This window comes from Vigna unguiculata, chromosome 3 (assembly GCF_004118075.2).
Source record: "Vigna unguiculata cultivar IT97K-499-35 chromosome 3, ASM411807v1, whole genome shotgun sequence".
In the NCBI taxonomy this organism is placed as follows: Eukaryota; Viridiplantae; Streptophyta; class Magnoliopsida; order Fabales; family Fabaceae; genus Vigna; species Vigna unguiculata.
Genome location: NC_040281.1, coordinates 61,176,118 through 61,189,982, shown reverse-complemented (window position 1 = coordinate 61,189,982; position 13,865 = coordinate 61,176,118). Strand labels below are relative to the sequence as shown.

Below are 13,865 nucleotides of genomic sequence, written 5' to 3'. Positions count from 1 at the left end.
GTTTAAGTCCATATATTGATCTCTTAAGTTTACACACCATGTGCTCCTTTCCTTCTTCAGCGAACCCCACCGGTTGGTCCATATAGACATCCTCTTCTAAATCCCCATTCAGAAAAGCAGTTTTAACATCCATTTGATGCAACTCAAGATCATAATGAGCTACTAATGCCATGATAATTCTAAAAGAATCTTTCTTAGAAACAGGCGAAAATGTTTCCTTATAGTCAATGTCATCTTTCTGAGTAAAACCTTTGGCAACAAGACGGGCCTTGTAATGTTCAATATTGCCTTGAGAGTCACGCTTAGTCTTAAAGACCCATTTACACCCAACTCTCTTGCATCCTTCTAGCAATTCCACAAGGTCCCATACGTCATTATGTGCCATTGATTTAAGCTCATCTTTCATGGCATCTAACCACTTATCAGAATTATCACCATTAATGGCTTCTGAAAAAGAAATTGGATCATTATCAATGCTTAAGTCATTTTCTGACTCTTGTAGATAAACCACATAATCATTCGAAATAGCAGACTTTCTATCTCTGTGAGATCTTCTTAATATTATTTCTTGTGGTTGTTCTACTATCGGTTCATTATTAACCTCGGGATCATTAATTTGTTGTTCTTCTTGATTGTTGTAAGTTTCTACAACATGTGGAACAACAACTCTTGATAAAGAAGTACTAGTTATAGGAACTTGTACTCTAACTTCCTTAATCTCCATATTTCGTGAAGCTTCACTCCCACTGGTTTCACCATTTTCAATGAACCGAGCATTTCCAGTTTCAACGATTCTAGTACTATGGGTAGGACAGTAAAACATATACCCCTTTGATTTTTCTGGATAACCAATGAAAAATCCACTGATTGTTCTTTCATCCAGTTTCTTTTCTTGCGGATTGTATATTCTTACTTCTGCCTGACAACCCTAAACATGCAGGTGTCTCAAACTGGGTTTCCTATTCGTCCATAACTCAAAAGGAGTCTTTTGAACAACTTTACTAGGAACCCTGTTCACAAATACATGGCAGTCTTTAAAGCATACATCCACAATGATACAGGTAAACATGAATTACTTAACATACTCCTAACCATATCCATTAAGGTTCGATTACGCCTTTCTGATACACCATTTTGTTGTGGTGTGCTTGGCATTGTGTCTTGAGCACAAATACCACGTTTCTCAAGGAACTTAGCGAACGGACCAAGGTGTTGTCCACTTTCATCATATCTTCCATAATACTCACCACCTCTATCAGACCTTACGATTTTCACCTTTCTGTCTAATTGCCTTTCCACTTCACTTATATAAACTTCCAAGGCATTTACTGATTGAGATTTCTCATGCAGTAGATAGACATGTCCATAACGCGAAAAATCATCAATAAAGGTGATGAAGTACTTCTCTTTATTGAAATAATTTACATCAAACGGACCACATATATCGGTGTGTATGATTTCAAGAAGCTGAGTGCTTCTCATGGCTCCTTTCTTTGTGTGTTTAGTTTGTTTGCCTTTAATACAATCCACACACACATTCAGATCAGTAAAATCTAAATCCGGAAGGATTTCATTCTTTACTAATCTCTGCATTCTTTCTTTGGAAATATGTCCCAAACGTTTATACCACAAGTAAGCAGATCGTTCATCCACTAAACTACATTTAGTGCCAACATTGTGATGCAAAGTCATAAAAGTTTCAGCATATAAATTATCTAAATTCAATTTATATAAACCATCATAAAGTGTACCAGATCCAATCATAAAAGTACGCTTAAACAAACTGAAACAACCATTCCCAAACTTAAAAGAATATCCAGCAATATCAAGCTTAGACAAAGAAATTAAATTCCTAGTGATACTAGGTACATAAAAAGTATCCATAAGGTCTAAGTGATATCCAGTGTCGAGGATTAGACGATAAGTCCCAACCGCTTCCACTGGAACTTTCTCTTTATTGCCCATGAAGACAAACTTCTCATTTGGGTTTATGGTTCGGGTTGTAAGAAATCCCTACATCACATTAGAAACATGAGTCGTACATCCAGAATCAATCCACCACGTATTATGGGGAACTTCAGTTAAGTTTGATTCAAAACATACGTAAGCATTATGCTCACCTTTCTTTTCGAACCAAGCCTTACGCTTTATGCAGTCCTTCTGGAAATGTCCAAACTTCCCGCAGAAATGACATTTGTCATTTTTCTTCTGGATTTTGGTTGAGGACTCGTCAATCTTTAGTGGTCCTTTACCCTTTCCATGTTTCTTAGCAACTTTCTTTCCAACAGCTCCTTGATTCTTCACATACTGAATAGAGTGGCTTCCTAAATTCTTCAGTCGGGTCTCCTCCTGAACTAGCATACTGTGCAATTCATGCACATTCCACTTGTCTTTCATGGTGTTATAGTTCATCTGGAACGGACTATATTCAGACGGTAATGAGTTCAGAATGAACTGCACGAGAAAACCTTCATCCACTGCCATTCCTAAAGACTTGAGTCTTGCTGCGATATTTGTCATCTCGATCACATGCTCATGCATAGTACGCAAACCGTCAAACTTCATAGTGGTCAACGTACTCATCAGTGTCCCAGCGAGAGACTTATCAGCAGTTTGGGAGCGCTCTTCCACAAATTTCATAAATTCTTTTGCGTCATCAGTTTTGGGAAGAGCTGACTTTATATTACTTGCTATGCTCATTCTCATAAACATTAAGCTAAGTCTGTTTGATCTTACCCAGGCTTTATAATGGGCTTTCTCTTCATTGCTACTAGCATCCGTGATAGCAGCCGACTTTTCAACTAGAAAAGCTAGATCAAGATCCAACACACCTAAGTGAAATTGGACTTGCTCACTCCAGTCAGGGAAACTCAACCCATTAAAGACTGGAACAGACGAAGCATGCGCGTGTAAAGATGCCGGAACAAAGACTACAATTAACACATGCCTAACATTAATGCTTTGAGTCATAAAACTAAACGTAAAAACAGATTCAGATATAAACAATCATTCTATGCATACTAATGTTCTCCTTTGGGAGATCCACTAATACACAAACATAAACATAATGATGCTAATCATATTATAACATTATTGATAATTAAAATATGCATCAACTAGAATCACCTACTACCTTTGGGTATATAAATAAAACTAGTGGCGCATACAAAATTATCTACAATCATGTTTATTAATTATGAGAACAATTAATCAACCTTTGGGCGATCCTTAAATGTCTTATAATTAATGAATTTTAATTAACCCATAAATTTAATTATTCATAATTTAGCATCCATACTATGGGTAATTAAAATAAAAAACATTAATAATTTGAAATCATATAAACTTTAAAATTTTGGCCACTTTGGTGACTAACAAAATTTATCACACTTGATTTCAAATAAATAAATAAATATTTAATTGCTATAAACTTTATATAGCATCTTCATTAATTTTAATTTAACAATAACAAACATAAATATTATTACAAATTAAAATAAAATTATTAATTATTTATATAGATAAAAATAATTAATATTAATTTTATTGATAACATAATCCAATAAAAACATTAGACTTTAATCTTAATAAACTACAACCCATTTACATTCGTGTTCGTGCGTCAGGAGAAAAACCAAAATTGGAAAACTGAAACTTCCAATTGTACACGTTCACACAATTAACAATATGTCATTCACTTTGCTTCATTTCAACAGTAACGGTTTTTTATTTTCAATCAATGCCATATTATTTGCACAGGTAACAGTTCTTAACTTACAGTTCTTAACTTTCATTCATTTCTTTATTCCAATTAAAAACAAAACTCCATTACAGTAAAGCACGCGCATGCATAAATTCTAATTAATGGCATTTTAATGGCACAGCGGATGCACTTGATCCATGGCATCATCATCATTCATAAAATTAAATTAGGGCTTATAACATTAGGAAAAAACATAATAAGGGAGAAACATCACATAATAGGAGAATCATAAATCCTACAACCTGACTCTGATACCACATGTAAAACTAATTAAGGATCTTTAAGATTTATGATTTTCACTCGATAAAACATAATAGAGCACTAACCTTGATCCATGAGAGATCCTGTGAATATGCGTTCTTCAAATTTGTAATCTTGTGTGCTCTTCAATCACCGTTTCCCAATCTATCTCTTTGCCTTTCTTTCTCTTCTTACACGTTCTTGATGGGTTACAGTGAAAAGAACCTTATGACCTTATGACCAGAGACAGAACCCCAATTCTTTTTATAAACCAACGTCCATCAAGTTGGTTTTATTTTATCTTTATCTTTTTTTTTTATTTCATTATCAATTCCCATAATAATAACCAATAAGTATTTATATTTTATTAAATCACAATTGGGTCCATCATAATATTTCAAATGAGTCACTAATAGAATTAATTCGTCAATTAATTCTAACACCTTACACCTACAAAGCTGAGTTCAAAAAATAACAACACATGACAATGTTATAATTGTAAAATGACACACGATCCTTACAAATCTTCTCAACCTTCATGTAATGGGAGAAGTGATCAATTTCGTTTATCCGTCCTCTCATTTCCTTACAAATCGCTCCAAAATAAACACAATTAGTTTTTATAATCGATCGTTCTTAATTTCCTTAAACAATATCATCACACCAAGCGAATACAACCTACTAAGACAAAACTTCAATAATGTTAGATTAAAAGAATCTAAATAATCTAAGTTATGTTTTTATTATAATTCAATATCTTCTCATTAAATATTAATAGTCTTTACATGTTTATACATGTTTATAGGAAAGAAAAAATCATCCTTCTTTGTACTATTATTTTCTTATCACCGACACGGAGCCATAAATTCTTAATAAACAAATATAGTATGTTGTTGTAAAATGTTGACACGTGTTTATTTGAAGTTTGGATTACAAGAAGCTTTTGTTATTTTGTTATGCAATTAAAATTATAATACAGATGTTATGTTACTAGAATTTTTAGTATAGTGATTTATTTGATAAATATTTATTTTTATTGTAATTGTAGAGTTTATAGAAAAGAAATAAAGCATATAGAATGTTTTTCATTTATAATTAATGAATAATTGAAAAGTAAATTTATGTCTTGTTTAAATAGGTTTTTATATTCTTACACTTCCTTTGAAAAACTACATTTTTATGCATTTTTTTCATTAAATATTTTAATAATTTTATTCTAGCATAGTCACTTGTACTTTTTATTTTTCTCTTTCATCCATTTCAATACACCGACAAATCAAGAGTCATTATTGCTTACTTCTCAACAATGTACTCACTTTTATCATCATTAGTAAATATATGCACTGTCTCTGTCACCATTGTCTTTCATAAAAAAGATAATTATATTATTTATTATGTTGTTTTATTTTAGATATTAATCCATTTGAATTAGTTCAATATGAGAATTCAAGTCAAATTAAATAGATTAGTTTGATTTTTTTTAGTATATAATACGAATTAAAGCAAATCACATCATAATAATAAATATTATGTATTTTCATTCATTTATTTGAATACTGTACAACCTAGAAAATAACATTGCATTTTCATTTTTTTATGGAATATTGTAAAGATTTAAAAATGATATTTTAAAAGTAACAGTCATTTAAAAATTATTATATTCAATTATTTTAATATTAATAGGTTTTAGTATAAATAATTTTATTAGAACAAGTTTTATTATTTTAAAATACATCATCTCTAGAAATTATTTTTCTATAGTTCTCTAGCTCCTTTTTGATAGTTCTTTTTTGGTCATCTGATTGAAGTACCGAAACTATAGGAGTGATTCTCGCGACGAGCACTTCAATTTGGACCGATCAATTTTTTCGTTTAAGTAAGTTAGTTTTCTACCCCTTTCTTGATCCAATTTGTGCATGTGTCATTTAAATCATTCGTATGAGTTTATATTGATCAGACATCATAACGGTCGTTCTTGTGATGTTTTTATGTGTAGTAGATAAAGCATCTTGTGGATATGGAGTTAGATGTGTTTGACATTTATAGAGCTGCCTAAGTTGGATAACAAGTAAGAGAAGTTAATTGCACTGTTTTTTAATTTATATACATGTTTGAATTACTAATTGTAGTATTTTACTGAGATTTGTTGGCATGATTGAGTTGTGTGATTAGATTTACCTGTTGAATTGGGGGTTAAATCCCCACATTTACATGATTTGGTTGTATGATAAGATTATGAAATGTTGTATGATTAGTACTGCAAGTGTTATAAATTTAGTTGATAAATGTTGTGAAATTGTAATTGGTATGTTTTGGCATTTGTAATGGCTGTTGGAATGCTTAGACTGGACTGAGATAACACACTTATACTGGACTGAGATAACATACTTATACAGAGTTAAGTTCTATAGAATTATGTAGACTCGTTGAACTCGTTGTGCGAATCCAAATTCAGAGAGCTTATTGACTTTGTAGTCGCTGAGTGAATCCAAAGTCAGAGAGCTTACTGACTTTATAATCGCTAAGCCAGAATACATCACAATTTTGGAGGAATTTACTTTTGTGAGTTCTAGTTATTTATTTGTCGAGCGAATACATCAAATTCTAGTAGTAATTTTCTATGCTAAAACTTTGGTGTTTTGTGGTAAATGTGGATTGTTGCCTATTAAAATATTGGTATATGAGATGTAATTGATATTATTTATATGAGGTTGAGTTGATATTGCTTAATGCTAATTCAAGGAGAATTAATAGTGAATTCTTGTGGTGTATATGCATTGATATAGGGATCGAGTTGAAAGTTATTCTAATACTCTAATTAAGTATAGAAGAATGGGATATATGGTGAGAGGAGTAAGAGGTCTTAGTCTATGGATTTTACCTTGACCAAAGAAATTAACAGACTAACCTTATATGTGATAGAGTATAACTCTTTGTTTATCGCTCTGCAGAGCATTATTGCCACTATAAGTGCACAACTTACCAGTATCCAATATCAATGCAAGTATATAGATAATTGAGTCATATTTTTAGGTCTTTGTATGAAATAGGATTATTGGTTATGTATGATTTAAGTGATTGTATTCTTTAATTATTAAAAAAAATTGCATATTATTTTATCCTTCTTCTGTGGTTTTGTCTTCGTTTGTCTTTATTTTGTGGTGATGAATCATTAGTTAGGTTGGTGAAAGATTTTAGTGGAAACGGTTATAAGTGGTTAGTTGTGTATAGAGGTAGAAGTGATTTTTAGTTGATTTGTATAAATGTTATATTTTGATCTTTTATTAATATATTTTATACATTATTTTATTTGTTTTTAATCCTAAGATGAAAGATCATATTTTATTAGTTTTTAAACTGATAAAATTGAGATATTACAAATATTATGTATAATGTACTTTTTTAAATGTTGTTAATTTTTTAATTAGTATAGGTAATTAGAACCGGAAGATGTTATTTGCACATTTTTAAAGAACATATCATTTAAAATAAAAAGGTTTTAAGATCAAAGTGATTCAAGTGAAAAGATTTAAATGATTTGTTATTTATGTAGCAAATAAATTCTTCCGTGTAATGGGGAAGAATCAAAAGAAAAGTTTAGGACCAATGATTATGGTGGTAAGTCATAATCATCCAAATCAGATTCGTATATTATTTGATTGCTAAAAAAGTTGACTACATTCCACCATCTACGCCTACCAATAAAACAATTGTACAACTTCTCATTCATTCGTGCTGCCAAAAATAAATAAAATAGATGCTACATAATCTTCAAATAAATGTTTTAAAATAAAATAAATCTTCTCTAAACATTCTTTAATCTGGTGAAAATAAACAATTTGGAATTTTTCATGGAGTTTCTGTGAACATAAATCATCCAATTTGAGGACCACGAAATTTCAGAACAAAGGAAGACGAAAACTTCATAATCACCACGGGTTTTTCTTCTCTCGAATCCACGTGCCTTTTTTGGCTTTATTTAAATCGTCGACATTGTCACTTTTTTATTAGAGTAGTTGCAAACTTTTAATTAAGAAAGAGACTTGAGAGTTACAATATATTTAAAGGACAAAAATATCTAAAGAATTGTACACCAAACGAGATTATATTTTCGGTATGAAGAGAAGATTCTGAATAGGTTTTCAAATGCATGCAGTGAATTCACATCTATTAACAATTTCCTTTATTAACATGATGATTTTAATTACCCTAAATTAGAAATAAAAAGTAAAAGGTAGAAAGAAAGGAAAAACAATAGAAATACCAAGACATTGACCACGCTCTTTGTGCTTACACTTACTGCTTTCGTTTGAGTTGTCATCTGATGTTGATGACGTTTTGTGGAAGTTATGGTAGTTCTATTAATTCATGTCTTTTGAAGGACGTTGGATTTAGATTTCTTGGTGCAATGATCAAAATTCATATTAGATATCTTTGAAATATAAAAAAAAATAAAGATTTAAAATGAATAATATAAATTGTACTATAAAGTAATGTTAAACTATAGATATTTTCTATAACATACAAAGGTTAGTTTATTAAAATAAATGTATTTGCTTGAAAAGGATCACCAATCAAGAACAAATATACAAATGAAGATAAAATAAGGGTAATTGGAGATGGTTGAGAAAAAGAAAAAACTAACAGCAGACAGAGAATGGTAATCCAAAGGAGAAGAGAGGACCCCTCGAATTGAATTTTTAATTTATAATATCTAGTATATTTAATAGAGATTTTCAAGATTATAAAGAAAGATTTCTTGTAGGAGAAACACTCCAATAATTACTTTTAACTTCAAATATGTTAACCAGATTTATGTAGACTCTACAAATTTAGGGACCTCTTGGTTTCACGGAAACACCTAATGGAAAATGGCTTGATTGTTATTGATACTACGATAACAGAACACACTGCAAAGATGTGAACACTTTTTTTCCTTCGCTTTGGGTACAGAGAATGTAAATAAGACACTACAAGATTACATCCAAAGAAATCAAATGATACCCAGCTTTCATATAATACAAAATCTTCAAACTCTAACCTTCCTATTTATGCTTATCATAGTACTATTATACCCTTCTGATATGGTGTGGCTGATCACGGAGCCAATTCACCTGAAATTTCTCTCTTCCTTTGCTTCAAGGGCATCAACTTCCTCATTGGAAAGTAGGTCCACAATAGGTTCATACACGTCCCACTCCTTTCTTTTCCTGTTTGCATTCAAGAAAAATATGCTCAAACCTGCCAACTTCTCATATTGAATTTCATATGCAAGACTATATATATACACACCCACACACACACATATTTGTTCCTGGCGCAAAGAACCCGTGAATGCATCATGTGATAGGACTCGCCAAGTTTAAAATCATAGAATTAGTTACAAAGTGGTTTTAGTTGGAAGGGCAATGACTTTAAGGTTCAAATAGTAGGTAGGATACAGGGGAAAATATTTGGACTGGCATTGGTCTGCCGAAGAAAAAGGAACCCCTTTGTGAAGGGAGAACCCTAGCCCAAAGGAATAGGAGTTATTGGAGTGGTGTCATCTGATTAGGAGAAAGTGAGGCATTGACGTACTAACCATTCTGCAAAATACTGATCAAAATCCCGACATGGTAATAAGTGGTAAGCTTAGTTGACCTTGTCATAATTTAAGCTTTAGGATTTATATATTATAAACAGATAAATAGAGAATGAAGTGTAAAAGGAATTTTTTATAATAAACTATAACACACACGAACAATTAACAAAAAGGCATTCCATTTCTCTGAAAAGCTCTAAATAGTCTTCATCTCAGCCAGGAAATTTGTTAAATAAAGAAAAAAAACAACAGCAGATTTACAAATTAAAATCATTTGAGGAAAAACTATATTTCCATATAATCTAACTCCAGTTTCAATCTCATTTCTTTTTCTATTCCACCGTCATTTCCAAACTTTTTTCTTTTTACAGATATTTGTATCTTTCTCTTGTTCGTAAACGCACAAGCCACAAACAAATATGTCACTAGCCATACTATGCCACTAATTTCCGAGCCAAGTTCTGAGGCTCATTAAATTTCAGCAGAAACATAGTGTTCCAATTTATAACAAAGACTTACCGGACTACACTAGATTTCGGACCAAATAACTTGACCAAGTCCACTGCTACAGCACCTCCTCTACTGTAAAAAATCATTGACGAACAAAAAAGACATGAATTAGGAAATGCATATTCACTTAGAATTATAATAAAATTGCACTTATCACGCGGTGCAAACTTCACACAAGTGTATGATAAAAGACCTGATCGGAGTATATTCAGCCCCTCGACGACCCTTCTTGCTCATTCTGCTTTCTCTTGCTGAGACCACACTTTGAATTGCGATCTAAATATGGAAACATAACGACTTTGGTAACTGAACCTTATATAATTCCTGAAAATGGTACATCAATAAACCAATAAAACTTACCTCATAAAGTTGCTCTCTGATAGCAAAGGCAATAGCTGGCTGCAAAGCAGAAAAAGCATTTTACAGTTTACTGTGATGAATTTTTCAAAAATGTCTGTGTGCTTGTGCATGTTGAAAAGAAAGCAAGAAAGAAAAAGAAAATTCCATTGAAAAAAGCAAGAATACAATACCTACATTACAACAAATTGTTTCTTACTATAACATAATTTTGCCTATCTAACAAAATTCTATTATACTCCCAAGGTCTCTAACAAATCATTGTAACTCATTACTAATGAAAATTGGATATACTTACTCCAACCTCAGGATCTTCAATGCCCATGTCCTTGCAGAAGATTCTAGCAAACTCTTCAGGGTCACTCTCAAAGTTGTTCAAGTCCTAGAATTCAATTATTTTAGACACAAAACCGAAATAAACCCAAACAAGCACGGCAATGTTACACCACAACACCTGTGTTGTGCTCCAACCTTACCCATAAAAACTGGTCCTTCACAAGCGTATGATTAACACGAAGATCGAGCTGCAAACAGAAATAACGTTATTTTGTTAAAATGCAAAGCAAGCACTGAATAAAACAAGAGAAACACAAAATGGCAACAAAGAGAGACCTTGATCGGAACAATCTTCTCCCCAGCATACATATCCTGGCCTTCATAGGATCTAAACTCCAAGAGCTGTGACTGATAGGAATTGATCACATAAATTAGGCTAAATGCACAATAATAATAGTAATAAAGATTTAACTGCTAATTTGAACACTGTGAGTCCATTTGGATGAAACTTCTCTATAAGCATTTCTTGAAGAAAAAATAAAATGAAACAGACTAGTTTATCTACAAGTTAGGAATCAAACTTTAAAGAGGTTAATAGGAGATAACTTCTATAAATTAACTTATTTATAAAATAATTCTACCTTATGGAGAAACAAATTTCATGTTTCTTTCTTTTTTATTATTGAAATTTTCATAAAAAAAAAAATCTTCAAACAGATCAAATGTCTATAAAATTTTACACCTTAGTGTCTATACTTAAAAATTACAAGTTTTAATCCCTAATCTTAAATACATTTTAGTCCCTACCAATTAAAAGGGTGTAAAATGTAAAAGGAATTTATAGGAACCAAAATGTGTTAACAATAAAAGTGTATGTAAAGGGTCTAAAACAAGTAGATTGTCTAAAACATTGTAAAAGAGAAATTAAACCTAATCTGAAGAAAAGCATACAAAAATGGTAATGTGTGTACTTGAATAGATTGAGCAATTTGTGTAACAAAGGCGGGAGGGAGCTTCAAGTCTTTAACAGTCCTTTTTGCAAAGACCACAACCTCGGAGTCGGGATCTACAATGTCGGAATTCAATCAACGAAATGAATAAACAAGAACAGCAAGATGAGCAGGTTTTGTTTGAAATTACCAGAAGGGTTCCAAGTGAATGCGTCTTTGTATCTCTGCCCTTCTATTTCGATATCCAATCGAATGGGAACCAAGTTCTCTGCAGTTGGCCTGTGCATTAATCATTCATCACGCATTACAAAAACCAACAAAAATCAAACAGTTTCAATTGTTAAACTTACATTCTGAACTTAACAGGGTTTCGATAGAAACCCGAAATCGGGGTTTTCATGCTCTCCCAATACGTATGAACGAATGAATGATTACGACGCCGTTTTCATGCAAAAGATTCACAAACTAACTTGCTCTGCGCCCCCAAAACCAAAATCAAAAACAGCAGAAAAATATCTTCTTCCCACACTTACCACTCCGCAGTTTCTGCGTCTAATTTTTATTTTTATTTTTAAAATTTTTACAAGTTTCAATTATCAGATTGTAGGGAATCGACTTGTTCCGTTTGGGCCGGGACCCAGGCCCACAATCTGCCTCCTATTTAGCGTGATACCCACTACGTTTTTTGCCCCGTCTGAATAATATGAATACATAAAGAGTACGTTTAATTAAGTTCTTAGTAATTTGTTTAGATAAATTTATTAAAAGAAATTACTTTTTAATTATTTTTTTAGTTAAGTAGATTGTTATTTTATTCTATTATCTCGTTCATTTATATTTATAAAATAAACATCGTATAATTATGTGATTAACATAATAATGATAATACATGTAATATAAAATATTTTATTATTTATATTAAAAATGTGTTAGATAATTATAATATTATTTTATATTAATCATAAAATATTATATTTTTAAACAAACGAAAACAAATAAAATGACAGAACAATATAAGGGCAACTTTATTTTATTAATAAAAAAGTTTATTCATATGTATTTTATTAAACATATAATTTTTTTAAATATTTAATAAATTAAAAAAATAAATTTTAATGTATTCACTATTATGAAATACTTAAAACTTAACTAAATATGTAGATTGCACATAATAACACCCACATTAAAAATAAAAATGAGGGTTTTTCATGATACCATTAAGATAAGAGTGAGTGTGGTAGAACTATGGTAGGATTAATTAGGAACTTATCCAATTTCAAAGGATTGCTCTAATTAGAGATGGCAAATAAATTTGTCTTCATGGTTATTGTCTTAATTCGTTTCCGTTTTGATGGGAAATCACCGTATTGACCGGGTATGAGTATAGATATTGGGAATCCCCGACTTTTTCAACTGGGTATGGGATGTACATATCCCTGCTATAATACTCGTTCCCGCGATGTCTTCGTCCCCATTTAAATTATTAAAATATTCATAGTTAATTAAGTAATCCTATATATATATATATATATATATATATATATATATATATTCTATTTTTTATTTCTTCTAATTATTTGGTTTGTTATGAAACTCATTCGCATCTAGTATATTTTTCATCTTATGATAATCTTTATGTAGTTATGTTAGAATGATGTATGTCAATTAAAAAAATTATGTCTTACATTTGAATATTTCTATTATGTTTTAATATTTTTATTTATTATATATTTTTCTTTCACACGAGAATGCTTAATATTCTTGATTTAATTGTTTAATAGCATAAACATTTTATTTATTAGGTAATATAAAAAAATATTATTTACTTATTATTATTCATTTTTATTTCATTTTGATAACTTTTTTGTTTCGCTAAAACAATTGTCGTTATTTCTCAATTGAGTATATATGTTGATCTTTGAGAAGTTTTCTTAGATCTCTAAGGTATTTTTCATCTTATCATACCCTTACTTATACATGTGTTTTTCTTTGTGCGATTTATTTCAAAAGTCTCTCAAATTGTTTCTAAGACATACATTTGTTAAAATATTTTTATTTATTGCTTATTTTCATCATGTAGAATATTATTCCGATATATTTTATCTAATTATTTTTATTTTTTAACTCATTATCAATCATACTGTAATCTTTTCACTATAATTGTATAAATAAATTTTATTTACTATAT

The 13,865-nt window shown here is 30.7% G+C and overlaps 1 protein-coding gene across 2 annotated transcripts; it reads right to left on the bottom strand.

Annotated features, from left to right (window-relative positions):
- Window positions 1–8,920: 8,920 nt before the first annotated feature.
- LOC114176271 (chromatin structure-remodeling complex protein BSH) lies at window positions 8,921–12,243 on the bottom strand. 2 transcript variants are annotated; one of them, XM_028061253.1, is made up of 10 exons: window positions 12,028–12,243; window positions 11,868–11,956; window positions 11,699–11,793; window positions 11,064–11,135; window positions 10,928–10,975; window positions 10,750–10,833; window positions 10,455–10,493; window positions 10,288–10,370; window positions 10,104–10,166; window positions 8,921–9,213 (listed from the first exon to the last, which is right to left on the bottom strand). In XM_028061253.1, the coding sequence occupies exons 1-10, from the start codon at window positions 12,075–12,077 to the stop codon at window positions 9,114–9,116; spliced, it is 723 nt and encodes a 240-aa protein (XP_027917054.1). In that variant the 5' UTR covers window positions 12,078–12,243; the 3' UTR covers window positions 8,921–9,113. The 2 variants fall into 2 exon arrangements, with proteins under 2 accessions (XP_027917054.1, XP_027917055.1); XM_028061254.1 differs by having other exon boundaries at window positions 10,104–10,163.
- Between the last annotated feature and the right edge of the window lie 1,622 nt (window positions 12,244–13,865).

Bases quoted from the DNA above. Each gene is read 5' to 3' on its own strand.
- LOC114176271 (XM_028061253.1), bottom strand. From the start codon at position 12,077: ATGAAAACCCCGATTTCGGGTTTCTATCGAAACCCTGTTAAGTTCAGA. The intron at 10,976-11,063 runs GTCTCTCTTTGT...TTCTGTTTGCAG, and splicing joins AGAAGATTGTTCCGATCAAG to CTCGATCTTCGTGTTAATCA. The intron at 9,214-10,103 runs GTAAGTCTTTGT...GAATGCAAACAG, and splicing joins CCGAAATCTAGTGTAGTCCG to GAAAAGAAAGGAGTGGGACG.